This window comes from Podarcis filfolensis (assembly GCF_964270895.1).
Source record: "Podarcis filfolensis genome assembly, chromosome: 8".
Classification (NCBI taxonomy): domain Eukaryota; kingdom Metazoa; phylum Chordata; class Lepidosauria; order Squamata; family Lacertidae; genus Podarcis; species Podarcis filfolensis.
Genome location: NC_139611.1, coordinates 67,448,307 through 67,463,803, shown reverse-complemented (window position 1 = coordinate 67,463,803; position 15,497 = coordinate 67,448,307). Strand labels below are relative to the sequence as shown.

The following is a 15,497-nucleotide window of genomic DNA, read 5'->3' as shown; positions in this document are numbered from 1 at the left end:
GTCAAAAATTATGAAACTGATATCACTATATGGACTTCAAACCAGTTTTGGGCAATATATTGATATATCACCCAGAACTAGCCCCAATTTTGAGCCAAAGTTCACATGTTTATTCCTAAGACAGAAAATATAAAGCACTTACAAAAAAGCATGATGGAATTATCCAAGGTTGTATCCAGCTTTAGTCCTACTCAGCATAGACCGCTGAAATGGATGGACATGACTAACTGAATGTCAGTGGGTCTATTCTGAGAAGCACTTAGCCGGAGAAAACCGTGAGTGTTATAATTTTGTTCCAACTGTTTAGCCCTGAGATAATATAATATAAAGCGCTTCAAGCACTTATGAAAGGCATTACCAAAGAACAGCGAGCATTACTATCACATGGAATTCTATTTGGTTTCAAAATAGAAATTCAGGCAAGAGGAGAGGAAAAAGGAAGAACAACACATAAGAATACAAAAGGACTCAGTGTGAGAAAGAAAGGAAAGAAAGGAGTAGCTCACAAACTAACCAGAGAGTTTGGATGTATAAATTAAGCAGATGAATCCTATCTCCAGGCCTAGGCTATAGCAATACTTACAGCAGGGATAGTTCAAGAGCAGGATGTCATCCAATCCTAGGTATCCTCTGTGTTCACTGGAGACCACTGCCTCAAACAGGACCTGAGAAGGAATCAGGTACATATAGATAAACCCTGTCAGGAATACTGGAAGCTGCTTTATTCTGAGCCAGACCATTAGTCCATCAGTACTGTCTACACTGACTGGCAATGGTTCTCCAGTGTCTAAGACAAGGTTCTCTTCCAGACCTACCTGAAAATGCCAGGAATTGAACCTGCAAAGTAGGTACTCTACTTCTGAGCCACAGTCCCTCCCAGAGAATTCTAATGGAGTAGGACTGGGAAACCTAGGGCCCTCTGGGGAGTGTTGCACTCCAATTTCCATCGGCTCCAGTTCAGCATGACCAATGATCAGGAATGGTGGGAGGTGGAATCTGGAAACAACTGGTGGACCATACATTCTGCACTCTTCATGGAAATGCTATAGCCCTGGGACAGCAAAATCCAATATATGTCCGCTTCCACTGAATTCAGCATGGCTTACTTCCATGGAGGTGGAAATAGGGTTGATTGTAATTTTATTTTTTAAGTTAAAACAGAACATTTCAAAACTCCACAAGCATCATCTATGGGTTTGTATCAAGCAATCTATTTTACTTCTACTAATAATAATAATACAGTGTTACCTCAGGTTACAAACACTTTGGGTTACAGACTCCGCTAACCCGGAAGTAGTACCTCGGATTAAGAATTTTACCTCAGGATGAGAACAGAAATCACGTGGCGGCGGCGCGGCGGCAGCGGGAGGCCCCATTAGCTAAAGTGGTACCTCAGGTTAAGAACGGTTCAGGTTAAGAACGGACCTCCGGAATGAATTAAGTTCATAACCTGAAGTACCACTGTAATAATACCATTTTATCCCATGCTTCCTCCAAGGAACTTGAGCTATCATCCATTATTTAACTGATTGATTGATTTGCCTATCTATAACCTACTTAGTCCATATCTAAAGTCCACAGGTTAAAATCAATTGAAGGTCACCATAGAATTAATACACACCAGTAAAAAGAAAAAAGTAAAAAAACAAAAAAACAAAACCAGGAATAACAATCAGAATAGAACAATTGGAATAGAAAATTCCTTATCATAGCAGCAAAAACCTGCAGCAGATTACCATATCCAGCAGCAAAATATCAGGTTAAAAATCTAAAAGCAGAACAAAAGCCAACCAAAGGCTTTCTGAAAGAAGGTCTGTGGCCAATTGCCTGAAGGAGGGACAGGAAACCTGTGACCCTCCAGATATTGCTGAACTCCAATGCTCATCATCCCTGACCAATGACTATGCTGATGGGATGATGGGAGGTGGTATTCTGCAACATCTAAAGGACCACTGTCTCCCCATTCCCGGTCTAAAGGAATAAAATGTTGGGGGCCTATAAGGATATTCTACACAGTCCACAAAGAAAAGCAGAAAGCTGTTTTACATATGTTAAAACACTGTAAATCACTTCAGGGTGTCTCACTGGAAGAGATTCATACATTCAATAAATAAATGATGGCGGTGGCGATCAAGTACAATTTTTAAAAGATTAATTACAGAGTGCATGATTTGTTTTGTTCTTAGCCTCCTTGTGCCTGCGTAGCAGAGAAATCCGAACCCAAGCTTTCTCCTGAAAAGTATTTCTCCACTCACCTGGTACTCATTGGGCCAAAACATGCTGACAGATAGTTCCACTTGGTGCCACTGCCGCCCATGGGAGCCAGAGACATTCCACACCACACTGCCCAGTGGACCTCCATTCACCTTCACATAGACGTTCAGGGTCCCTGGGCTGTGGCCGTCCCGGCTGTACATGAAGTAGCTGAACTGGAGGCAGTGGGTGTCATTCTCACTGAGCGTCTGGAAGAGGATGTGAGCTTTCTGACCCTGAGCATGTTGAGAGGAGTTGACCATCAGGTAGGACCCTGCAACAAAAAGAGAGGAGACTATTGAGCGTTCCTTCAGCAGCGCATGCATCAGAGACTAGGTTTGTGATAACAAGTGGTTCATGCGGGTTCCCCATCACTTTGCCTGCTTGCCCCACTTCAAACACCACCCGGTACGTTGCCCATCTGATAAACACCATTGCCTTGTCTCATGAGTCAAGGCTAGTTTTTTACAGGATTAGGGTTGGAGGAGAAATTTGAATCTGTTTAAGTTTCAGTGAGAAACTACTTAATTCTCACTTCTCGAACCGATTCTCAAACCAAAACGTTATCCTAAGAAATGCGTGTTCCTCCAAATTTTGGGATGCAGCCAAACAACGTGTACAAAAATGCACATATTAAGTGGGAAGTCTGCATCGAAATGCATTACATTTGTGGAAAATAACATACGAAAATGCATTATATTCGGGGGAAATTGCTTGCAAAAATGTCTATATTTGTCAAAACAACATCTGGAGGGCCAGAGGTTCCCCACCCCTCATTTATAGAATGTAGAAGACATTGGTCCATTTTTTTTACCTGAGGAACACCAAGACAACAGCAAAAATATCTAGGCTGAGATCAGTTAGTGAAGCCAGGGCACAGAATACTTAAGCAGAAATAACAATCACAAAGACAGCACCTTGGAGCATGTGCAGAGGATTTTTCTCCAACCACTAAGCTACCACAGAGTCCCCCCTCCCCCCCCCCACACACACACACAGAGAGAGAGAGAGAGAGAGAGAGAGAGAGAGAGAGAGAGCACAGACAGCACAGATCAGAGCCTCAACAGCTCTTCTCTCTTTTTGGAAATGAAGCACTAGTCCCACTTCTGCTGCAAGTAAATTACAACCAGAGAACAACTCCCAGAGTTCCCTGTAAAGGGGGCTTTTTAAACCACTCTGCAAATTGCAGCTGTGCAAGGGGAATAAGGGTCTCCAAAAAACTCTCAGCACTCTTATTAAACTACAGTTCCCAGGATTCTGTGTGGGAAACCAATACTGTTTGAAGTAGTATAATAGTGGTTTAAATGTACAGTGCGAATGTAACTTCAGTCTATTGAGTCCTTAGAAATCTGCAACTGCACAGCAGTTGAAGCCTGGCTGACAGGAAGGGGTGGCTCACAGGAAGATGAAGGCAATGGAAGAAGGTAATTTTGGAATCCAGAACAGATGGCTCCCCCCCCCCTTTTGTGGCAAAGCCATTATTAACAACACCATTATCCTAAGTCTGTATTATCAATCACAATGGGGCCAGAAATTGTCATGCAAAATCACCATAGAAGGAAAAAAACCTAGAATAAAAACAACCAATAAAACAGATGTAAAGCAAAGCAAGTTGGTGATAGATGCTATCATATGAACAAATTGGGTCTCCTTTTTATGTTCTGAAAATGATTTTGAGTATAATCACTTATAAATGTATCCTATTAGTATCAGTCTCTCCCTTACAGCCCAAAATTGGAAGATTAGGTGTTTATGAAATTATAGCAATGTCTTTTATGGCAGCTATAATTTAATTTGTATCTTTTGCACAAAGGGCTCAAACATCCAGCCCATCTGGATTTTTGGAGGCCTCCATGTAGATCTCTCTCTCTCCTCCCTCTCTCTCTCTCTCTCTCTCTCTCTCTCTCTCTCTCACACACACACACACACATATACATACAGAGAGAGAGAGAGTCCCACCTTATCAATATTATTGCCACTTGAATCGTAGCCAAATAGACCATGATAACTATTTACAACTTGCCTGGAAACTCGCTAGCTGCTTCCCTTCAGCTTTTATTGCCTTGACACTCCTATCTCCACCTGGATTTAAGCCATTTAATTTCGAATTCCACCTCTTCGAATCATTTAACACATAGCTGCTTCTGACTTTAAGCAGTGCTCAGCAGGCTGTTAGGCAGTTCAGAGGCCATTAGCATAACAAATGCCATCTCATCTCTGAAGCTCAGCTTGGGGGAGAGCCGGGGACAGGGATTCAGCTTCTCCCATCACACCATTCAAGTATCTGCAGAGGGTTTTCCCCCATCCCACTCTTCCTTGTACTTTGGGACCTCCACGGCATACCCTCCAATGTTTTTGTCCCCAAAACTGGGACATCAGAAGGGTTGCGCCAAAGCACCTTCCAGTCTGTCGCTCTGGCGTGAGTCAAAAGGGGTCGGAAGGTGCTCTGGTGCAACCCTCTTGACTTGCACCAGAGTGAGCATCTTTTGGTCTGGCTCTCTGGTGCAAGGACTCACGCCAGAGTGCCAGGCCAAAAAAGGGACATTCCATGATGCAAACTGAAGCCAGGATGGGCTTCTGTGATTCGAGGATGTCCCACTTAAAATAGGACAGTTGTCAAGATGGAAGGAAGAAACAACCCCGACCAGAGAAGAATGGTAAATCAAGTTGATGGACTATGCCAAAATGGCAAAACTAAGTGGGAAGCTCAGGAATCGATAAGATAAGATTATTATTTTTTTTAAAAAAAGAAAAGAATGGGAAATGTTTATAATGCATATACAAAATCATTGCAAGCAGGTCAAAACATTAGCAGGATTTTAAACACACTTGTAATGTAACAGAATGTATAGATAATCTGGGAAAAGGAAAAATTGGAGAAGTATTGATATGCAATTGAAAATAGAATCAATAGGACCCATGGAAGGGGTGGCGGGGGGAGGTCAGGAGATTCAGAGTAATCTTGAGAATTAGGTTTGGAATTGTTTTTGTTGTATGTTTATATTTTGGAAAATCAAAAATGTATTTCAAAATAAATAAATATATAAATGAAAGACAGTTGTGGGGTATGCCTTGCCTACCAGAGGGTCTGTGGCACATACCCCTCAACAGTCCAGGACATTCCCAACAGGGGGCGGGGGCTGTGCTTTCATGCAGGTCACATGACTCACACAAGAGCATAGCCTGGAAGACGTGCATCCTGTTTTTGCGCTGGGACACGCTGGAGGGTTTGGTGGCACCATTCACATAATGAAAACGACTGCAGAGATATCTACCTTTTCAAAAGTAGGAAGGTCCACAGTACTTGGCTGATGGGGAACCACTGCTCTAAATTATTCCCCCATCACTGGATGGGGAATAAATTGTGCTATATATATATATATATATATATATATATATATATATATATATATATGACTATCTCAGAAATGGAAGCCATCTTAGGTCCCATCTGCACTACATGGTATCATATCAGTCATGGCTTTCCCCAAAGAAGTCTGGGATGTTTGTTTGTTAAGGGTGCGGGGAGATTTTAGGAGACCCCCTATTCCCCTCACAAAGCACCTCTTCCCAGAGTAGCATAACGGTCAAACTCCTGGGAACTGTAGCTCTGTGAGGAGGCCAGAGGTCTCCTCTCAGAACTCTTAACAAACTACGCTTCCCAGCACAGGGGAAGCCATGACTGTTTAAAGAAGTATGATACTGCTTTGAGTGTTTAGTGCAAATGGGGCCTTTAAAGGCACCTGACTCAGACACACATGGCCGGAATAACCTGAAAATGCAACAGACAATCAATCAACCAACCAACCAATGTAAGCCCTGGATTTTGTAAGTTAAGTAAAATGATCCCATTTATATAAATCTAGGAATGCTTTCTTGACAGCACCCTTTTAAATTTTAATCGCATTTACTCGTTTGATTAATTTAATTTCCATGAAGCCACATGGACGCAGGTTTTTGTTTTGTTTTTTAAAGAATCGTTCGCTGGACAAATTCCAGTTTCGGCCGAACGAAAACAGAGCAATTAAACCAGCGTGATCCAATGCAGGCCAACGAAGACGTGCTCCGTCCCTGCCTTCTACTGGATGAGGGAAGAATTGCTGGCTATTGTGGCACAAATTCTGCCAGCCAGGCCCCCGTCCTTCCAAGACGTTCCCGTTCTAAGCTGGTGGCACTAGAAGCGACATGTCTTGAAGTCTGTTCAGAGTCCAAACGCAGTCCTAAGATAGAATCACAGCTGGGAGGAAAACCTTGCATCATTCCTGAACCAGCGTCTGCTTTCATACTTATTTGCTGTTGAGCCGGGTTCATGCTGTGCCACTCATCCTGGCAATTTCATCAGCTCTTCTCTCTTCCGAGGACTGGTGGGGGCGGGGAGGGTAGCAGAAGCCAGCACAGAAAAGCCCAGAGGCGAGGGAAATAGCGGGAACGGAGATGAGAGGAAGAGGGTGGATTTTTTTGTTTTGCCCATTTCCCAACTCAGTGCATTGAATCCAAAGCCCAAGGGAAGATGTTCTTTAATTCGTGGCAGAGAGGGAGAGAAGCAGATGAGGGGAAAACAGTCAAGGAAGTTACTGCTGGATTTTGGTAAAAACATAGGGATGTAGGAAGCTGCATTATACTGAGTCATATCATTAGTCTATCTAGCTCAGTAGTGTCTTAATAGAGAGGCAAAAATTCTCCAGGGTTTTTTGCACAGGACATTCCGAGTCCTAGCTGGAGCTGCTGCTGCCCTGCTCCCATCTTTCCTCTTGCATTTCTTTAACTGGGGGCTAAAAGCAGCAGCAGTCACGAAATTAAAAGACGCCTGCTCCTTGGGAGAAAGGCGATGGCAAACCTAGACAGCATCTTAAAAAGCAGAGACATCACCTTACCAACAAAGGTCCGTATAGTTAAAGCTATGGTTTTCCCAGTAGTGATGTATGGAAGTGAGAGCTGGACCATAAGGAAGGCTGATCGCCGAAGAATTGATGCTTTTGAATTATGGTGCTGGAGGAGACTCTTGAGAGTCCCATGGACTGCAAGAAGATCAAACCTCTCCATTCTTAAGGAAATCAGCCCTGAGTGCTCACTGGAAGGACAGATCCTGAAGCTGAGACTCCAATACTTTGGCCACCTCATGAGAAGAGAAGTCTCCCTGGAAAAGACCCTGATGTTGGGAAAGATGGAGGGCACAAGGAGAAGGGGACGACAGAGGACGAGATGGTTGGACAGTGTTCTCGAAGCTACAAACATGAGTCTGACCAAACTGCGGGAGGCAGTGGGAGACAGGAGTGCCTGGCGTGCTCTGGTCCATGGGGTCATGAAGAGTCGGACACGACTAAACGACTAAACAACAACAAAAGCAGCAGCAACATTAGCAGAGACTTGTCAGAATCAGAGACTATCCAAAGCACGTGTGGAAACAACTGTCCTTTTCCGAAGGCTGGGAGAGAAGAGGCAAAAGGAGTTTTCCAAGAGAGGGAGTTTCCAGATCCTATGCACCACCACCAAGCAGGCCCTGTCCCATGTACACACCAGGTGAACTTCAGATGGTGGTGAAACGGGCAACCAGCAGAATGTACAAGCAAACAATGCACAAGTAACAATCAATAGGTATGCATCTGCCAATACTTAGTGATCCCCACTCCACTGGCAAAAACAGGAATATCATCAACTGAACTCATGATTTCCCTTGATCTCTCTCCCTGTACCTCCTGTTTTAATTGCCGCTGCTTCACTTTAACATTTAATTGTTAATTGTTTCATTGTATTTTGAATGTCGTTAGCCCCCTTGAGCACTACTTTGGTAAGTGGAAAGGTGGTATATAAAATAAGTAGGAGGAGGAGGAGGAAGATTTAGTCACAATGGCTATACGCTTCCTCCAAAATGAGAGACAGCAAACCATTGAATTCTGGTTGCTGGGGAACAACAGCAAAATAGGGTGGTTGTCAGGGGTGGCCCACCCCATTTTGCCAGCTGAAGAGAAACGAGAAGGGGCTGCCACTCACCTGACCCTGCTGCAAGCCTTGGTTACTGAGGTTGTGCAGCAGCACAACTCTGGTGGCAGCAGGGCTGCGCAGGGCACCACTCTGCAGTATTCCACCATCCGAGGTGGCTGCTTCAGCCCATGGACTGGGCAGCCCTGACTATTGCCCTCACATCCTGCTTTGGCATCTGTTTGGCTGCTGTGAATAATAGGATGCTGGACTAGATAGGCCTCTGGTCTTACACATTTATGGGAGTCTGATTCTGGACGGTCCAGCTCCAACTTCAACCCTATATTCATTGGACCATACAGTGGTTCCCACTGCTGAGGAAAAGCTCTTGTCTATTTATTCATCGCCATCTTCCACATTCCCACTCCCCACCAAGCATCGCTGCCTCAGAGCCGACATCCCTCTAATATTTTAAAGAGAAAAAGCATTTATTCAGTGGAACTCAGCCACATGCTGACTGATATGTCGATTCCCTTTTCGCCTCCAATTCTTCTCCCCTTGTGTGAAATTATTAATGTGCTAATGAGGTTGGGCCCACTTGGCCCAGGAAATGCTGTTCCCAACAACACCACTTTGAGTTTGCTCCTTCATCTGAACTGCAGCCAAGAGCTGTCTTTAGAAAGCCATCCTTTGCACAGTCCAATCTCCTAGGGCCTCATTTATTAATGACGAATATTTCCTCCTTGCAATGCCAGCCAAGGATGAGACAAAAATTAAACTGCTGCAGGGGACCTCAGAGTGATGATATCCTGCCTCAGCCAGTGGAGCGGGGAGAATGAAATTCTCTGGATGGCAGGTACCTTTCAGTTCTCTCAAATCCATAGGGCTTTTTAAAAGAAATACCTTAAGGGTAGGGAGCCTTTGACCCCCTCAGATGTTGTTCAACTACAACTCCCATTAGCCCCAACAAGCATGGCCAATGGCCAGGGATGATGGGAGTTCAGTAGCATCTGCATCTCTGTTTGAATAGTTTATAAAGTGTCTTCATTTTTTTTATTGTTTAACCACTTGTTGTTTGCCTCCCTGGGCTTCTTTGTGAGGAAGGTTAGGATATACATTTAATTCACCATCATCTTGTGGAACTTCATCCCCACAGAGGGGTGTCTCGCTCCTTCATTATACAGCTTTCAGTGAATACTGAAGGCGTAACCCTTGCTTTTAATGCTTGAGGTGCGCATTCCTAGAACCCACCTTATTTCTGCCATTTTAAATTGTTTTAAACTGTTTCCATATTGTGTAATAATTGTGTTTCAACCCGCCCTGAGACCTGAGGGTTAAGGGTAGGTAATAAATTGTTGTTGCTGTTAAATATAGGCATCTCCCCACATATGCATCTTAGACTCAGGTGCAACAAGGGGCTGGGAAATAAATAAATAGATTTAAATTGAAAACAGGAGTGAAAAGGATCAAAACAGCCAGAAAAGAGCAGGAAAGCCGCAGACAGTGGCTAAAGCTACAGCTTTAAGTGTTTCAAAGCACTCCAAATTTTGCCAAGCGAGTGTTCCCTTCCCCATCATGGAGGTGTAATGATTAAGCCGCATGCGGTGTAGCCTAATTATCTTGTAGCTGGAATTTCAGTTGATACAGGTTTTTTTCCTCACTTGACCTCTTTCGGCTTCTACAAGCAATTTCAGCTAGTGCGCACCTATTAAGGGTACAGAACCCCTATCCTTCTTCGGTTTTCCTAATGGGGAATGTGGCACCCATTGGGTTTTCTACTTGTCAGGAATCTAATTAAAGGCATAAAGTCTTCATCAGGATATTTCTCAAAGGGGTGGCCTGGCAAAAGGAAAAAAATGACCTTGGGGCCTTAATTATCAAATTCCGCCTGCCCAACTGGGTTGTTAAGAGATCACGGCAAAGTGGTTTCACACTCAATTATTCACCCCACGCAGAGGTCATCTGACATTTCCACTGGGCTTATTGTGTGACATAATCCGCCAATATAGGATAGGGTTGGTCAGCCTTTTTTGTCCACCGAGGGTCATATTTAGCAAGGAGTGGGCAGTCAGGGGCTACATGCCAGTAGGCTATCTCAAAAGCACAGCTAACAGCAGAACTATTGACATCACTGTGCTCTCTTTGGCCCCTGCTAAAAACATTTTCATTAGACAAGCCTGCCCAGACCCATTGACGCAGGCATATTTGCATCACTTTGACTGTCAGTCTCAATTGTTTTAAAGTGTTTTTAGCTGTTTTCATTAACAGCTTTAATACTTCTTGGAATCCGCTTAGAGGTTTTACTACAGTCAAGAGGTATCTATGTTTTGCCATAATAAATAAATGCACCTGGCAGAAAACAACATGCCTCACAATATTTGGCCACCTCACACAGAAATATGACCTCCTGCAGCACTGAGCATGGCCTTATGGAAGAGGATTTTGACCACCTCCATGTGCCAAGGCTAGGAACCAGCCTTTTCTTAGTGGCAAAGTGTGCAATAAGATTGTCATGAGGAGGACATAGAAAATGGCACCTCTACTTCACATTGACCGGTGGCCCCTTCTCTGCTGCCTTAAATATTACTTAGCTTGAGGGACAAATCATTCTACACCAGATATAAGGCAGCTTATATGAATTATGGTGCTGGAGGAGACTCTTGAGAGTCCATGGACTGCAAGAAGATCAAACGTATCCATTCTTAAGGAAATCAGCCCTGAGTGCTCACTGGAAGGACAGATGCTGAAGCTGAGGCTCCAATACTTTGGCCACCTCATGAGAAGAGCAGACTCCCTGGAAAAGACCCTGATGTTGGGAAAGATGGAGGGCACAAGGAGAAGGGGATGACAGAGGACAAGATGGTTGGATAGTGTTCTCGAAGCTACCAGCATGAGTTTGACCAAACTGTGGGAGGCAGTGGAAGACAGGAGTGCCTAGCGTGCTCTGGTCCATGGGGTCACGAAGAGTCGGACACGACTAAACAACTAAACAACAACAACAGTCTTAATTCCATTTTGGGATTCATCCAGCCCAGCCTTTTGCATGATGAATTCAGGGGCATGCAAAAAAGAGGGGAAGGGAGGGTTGCAGGGTCACCAGGGGGGTGGAGGTAGTTCAATTTTAGTTTTAGATGGAAGTAGTTCAGTTTTCCAAGCCCAGTTCTGGGGATAGCACTGGGTTGTTTGCCCCACCACTAATTTAGTTCTTAAGGGACCACCAAACCAAAAGGAAGAAAGACATTCCAAGGCATAAAGGATGTGCACCTATCTATCTCTATCCATGACAGCAATCAATACAGCAACAGGAGGGAAAACCTAATCAAAAAGTAGAAAGTGGTGACTGAGCTGCGTCAGGATGAAATCCAACTTCAGAGTGTTAACAGACTTCATAGGCTGAGGGATGGAGGCCCAGAAGAGGCAAATGAGTGTCACTCCAAAGCAATTGCTGATATACTGCAGCTCCCTGGTGAGAAAAACTGAAAAGGCTTCTAGCTTGGCTGTGAAGCATCACAAGGAAGTGCTAATGCTTTTTAGCAAAAGTCCAGCACAGGCCAAAATAAATAAAATAAAAACCCTCCCAAACCTCCTAGGGGAGGGGGTCCATCTTTGCTGCTGCTTCCAATCAAGCTGGCCCATTGGCCTGCTGGGCAAAATTAGAACAATACAGGAGATTGAGGCATGTTCAAAGCAAGCAACATTCAGAAATGTGTGTCTTGCCTTCAACATCCCTTCAAGGACTTTCAGTGTGCCAGACAGTCACACTGCATTCATTTCAGGAGATGCACACACGCTGTGCTCACCGATACCTCACTTATTCCGCTTCTGACTTCTTTGCCATTTTAATGAGGGTATTCCAAACAGGAGACATTTCTCTGCTTTTATTTCTGTCTGAAGACAAGAAAGTGGTGGCCAAAAGCATCAGAAAGGACAATCTGGGACTGTCCCACAACCCACCCAAAAGAATAAATGTTGGGGGTCCAAAACAATGAAGTGAAGCTCTCAATCCGTGCCACTGAATTCTTCATGAAGTTTGCAATCCTAGGCATTTGTGCTATGGATAAGTCTTACTGAACCCGCAGCAGCCATTGAAAAATGAGCAAGCTGCAGTACACGTTGTTTACTGTAAACTAGATTTCCAGTGATGGGATTTTAATCTGTGTTCACATATAACATTATCTGAAATTAGGGTTCCTACATCAGGAGCATCCCAGACCCTGAGATTTAAGGACTCAGTCCTGAGACCTAGGGACAGCCCCTCATCACATCATGGGGGCAGGCTCCATTCATCAATGGGAACAGGCCCTGGAGATGGAGGTAAATTGGGGAGCAGAGGAAGGCAAACCCCCTCATGGTGTCAGTGCTATAATTTGCAGACAGCTCCCACTAGGCTGGAACTTACAAGCTACATGTACAGTCATCTTAATAATTTTATGATTATTACTATTAAAGGTACTCTTGCACACCTGGAGATTTAAGCCCACCACACTGGCCACCTGGAGGGGTCCAGGCAAACCTGGAGATTGCAGGTCAGCCCTGGAAGTCTGGTAAAGGTAAAGGTAAAGGGACCCCCGACCATTAGGTCCAGTCATGACCGACTCTGGGGTTGCGGCGCTCATCTCACTTTATTGGCCAAGGGAGCCGGCGTACAGCTTCCGGGTCATGTGGCCAGCATGACTAAGCCGCTTCTGGCGAACCAGAGCAGCGCATGGAAACAGCGTTTACCTTCCCCTGGAGCGGTACCTATTTATCTACTTGCACTTTGATGTGCTTTCGAACTGCTAGGTTGGCAGGAGCAGGGACTGAGCAACGGCAGCTCACCCTGTTGCGGGGATTCGAACCGCCGACCTTCTGATCGGCAAGTCCTAGGCTCTGTGGTTTAACCCACAGCGCCACCCGCATCCCTGGTAGCCCTATCCAAAATGCATATGCATCTTGCACTTTTGGTACAGATTGCTATGGTTTTGATGTGTTATTTCTCCATCCAGCTTCACATTGATGAGAGTCTGTAAGCTCTCCCTAACTCGGTTCTAGCTATGAACACCTTTGTACAGAGCAAAGGCATCCCTGCCCTGTCAATGCCACCTGGAGCGAAAACAAAAGGAAATAAATGCAGGCGTGCTGATGTGAACAGCCAGGGAGGGGAAGAGCTGTGAAATGCACAGGGAAAACACTCTTTCACTGAGCTCTAAGGGGGTAACATGAACACACTCATTATAAGTAAATTGTACCCTCTGCAGCAACCATGCACAGGTTCAACATCCCACAGATGCCACTATGTAGAGAAGTTTGAAGCTGTTGTTTTTTGCCTCACCACTGCCAGCATGTAAAGAACTTTGTGCTATCTTCCAAGGCTGCAGACCATGTGAGATAGACCAGAAGAAAGTCCAACCCTGCCCAGTCATACTGCCACCACCCCTGTAGTCCCCCAGTCCTGAGCCAGGAAAAACTCAGGTTGTTTCCTTGGGAACTGCAAAGACAAGAGTCAGACAGTCCACTCGCTGTTTTCGGAGCTCCAAACCCACAAATTTGAACTAGATGATTCTAAATTACTCAGTAGTGTATGGCCAAGAAGCCAGGTACCAGATCCAGAGCCAAGCTTGCTACAAGAAGCCACAAAAGGAATAAATGCAACACTACATGAAGGAGGCAATAAACATAGAATAAGAACCTTTTACCAATAAAAGGCGGTTAGGAAAGGCTAACAGAGTAAAAACACCTTTGGGACTTTAAGTGCAGAATAAAATAACAAAGCTAGCTTGCCTCACCCAACAATTAGGGTGCGGCAACCAACCATTAGAGTCGCGGAACCCACCAGGAACTGCATCAAGACACACACGCTGCCTGCAATTCAAGGTCCTTCATCCAAACAGAGGCCATTAGACCCAGGTCAGAGACTAGTTTTTATACATAAAGGCCTGGATACAGAAGGGTAATTTTCCTTTGGCCAATTAAGGGTCTAGAGACCTATTTCCCCAGCTGGAGATGCTGGAAGGCCATGCAGCTCCCCAGTGGCTTCCTACAGTCATTGTGACCTTGATGCAATCTTGCATTGGACACTCACACAGGTGGCGAGATGGACTAATTAAATTGAACTCTTTTGCCACAGGAAGGAAGAAACCTAGCAAGCTGCCTTATTCTGAGTCAGACCATTGGTCCATCTAGCTCAGAATTGTCTGCACTGACTGGCTCTCCAGGGCTTCTGATCAGGAAGGCTCTCTCAGTCCTACCCAGAAATACTGAGGATTGAACACAGGACCTTCTAGGGATGTTTGAAGTCCGGACCTAGCACATCAAAGAGAAGGCAAGGTGACAGTCCTTTTCCTGCCACACTAGCTCTCACTTGCAGTGTGCACACATGCACACATGTGCATTTAAAAGGGAGGAGCGTCCAAACATATCGCAACATTCCACTTGCTATCCAAAGTGGTGCAATCCAAAAAGCACTGCATCCTGTGCCCTTTGTGTGGCTTTGAATTGTCCTTCGTTGTCACAGTCAGGGCTAAACAAGATCTGACACAGAAAATCCACGATGATCTCCCATGATTGGATCGGCAGCTGCAGGGGGTGGGGGATCGGATTGGGGCCATGGCTATGACGGAGGAAGGGTTTAATCTTTTTATGTGCACCGTTTGTTGATTTAAACCAAGCCTGTTCCCAAGCTCCTAGGGGTGAAATGACAGGTGCCTGCATTGCATTCCTCTTTTTCTCCTCCTCCTCCACCTCTTCTTCTTCTTTTTCTTCTTCTTCTTCCAGTTAGGCTTTTAGCAGCTTCAGGGAGGTAGCTTAAATTGGGAACATGGCCCAGGGAGAGAGTTAATACCTTCCACACACACACACACAATTTCAGTTCCACATCCCCAGCTCTAATCAAAGAAAAATATGTCAGTAGATCTAATTGCCGGCCTTCCATATCACATCTTCTTATCTGACAAAGGCGTTCCCCTGGTCCTGCACATCCCACAAATGGAAAAGGGACTGATCTTGCAGATAACTAGTTCTTCCCTCTAACTCCACGCTGGGAGAATGGTATTGGAAAGAAGCAGTGGCACTTCTGCCATCTCTGGCTGTGAAGAGAGTTCATTAATAGCCAAATCAATACACTGCTTCCTTTGTTCCAGAGTGTTCACCCAGCTCGATACAATTTGAGGGCAGTTTTAATTGACACTCAACAACAGGGATCAGTCACTCTCTGTTCCCTAAAAACAAAAAACAAAAATTTCTTTCCAGTAGCACCTTAAAGACCAACTAAGTTAATTCTTGGTATGAGCTTTCGTGTGCATGCACACTTCGTCAGATACGGTATCTGACGAAGTGTGCATGCACAC

At 44.8% G+C, this 15,497-nt stretch overlaps 1 protein-coding gene across 10 annotated transcripts in view; it reads right to left on the bottom strand.

Annotated features, from left to right (window-relative positions):
* Positions 1-15,497, bottom strand: part of PTPRU (protein tyrosine phosphatase receptor type U) — a 363,596-nt gene that overhangs the window by 177,358 nt on the left and 170,741 nt on the right. For all 10 annotated transcript variants that reach the window (XM_083626763.1, XM_083626762.1, XM_083626766.1 and 7 more), the window contains exons 3-4: positions 2,256-2,527; positions 584-665 (exon numbers count right to left, since the gene is read on the bottom strand). In XM_083626763.1, coding sequence (XP_083482889.1) covers positions 584-665; positions 2,256-2,527 — 354 coding nt within the window. The remainder of the gene's footprint in view (positions 1-583; positions 666-2,255; positions 2,528-15,497) is intronic.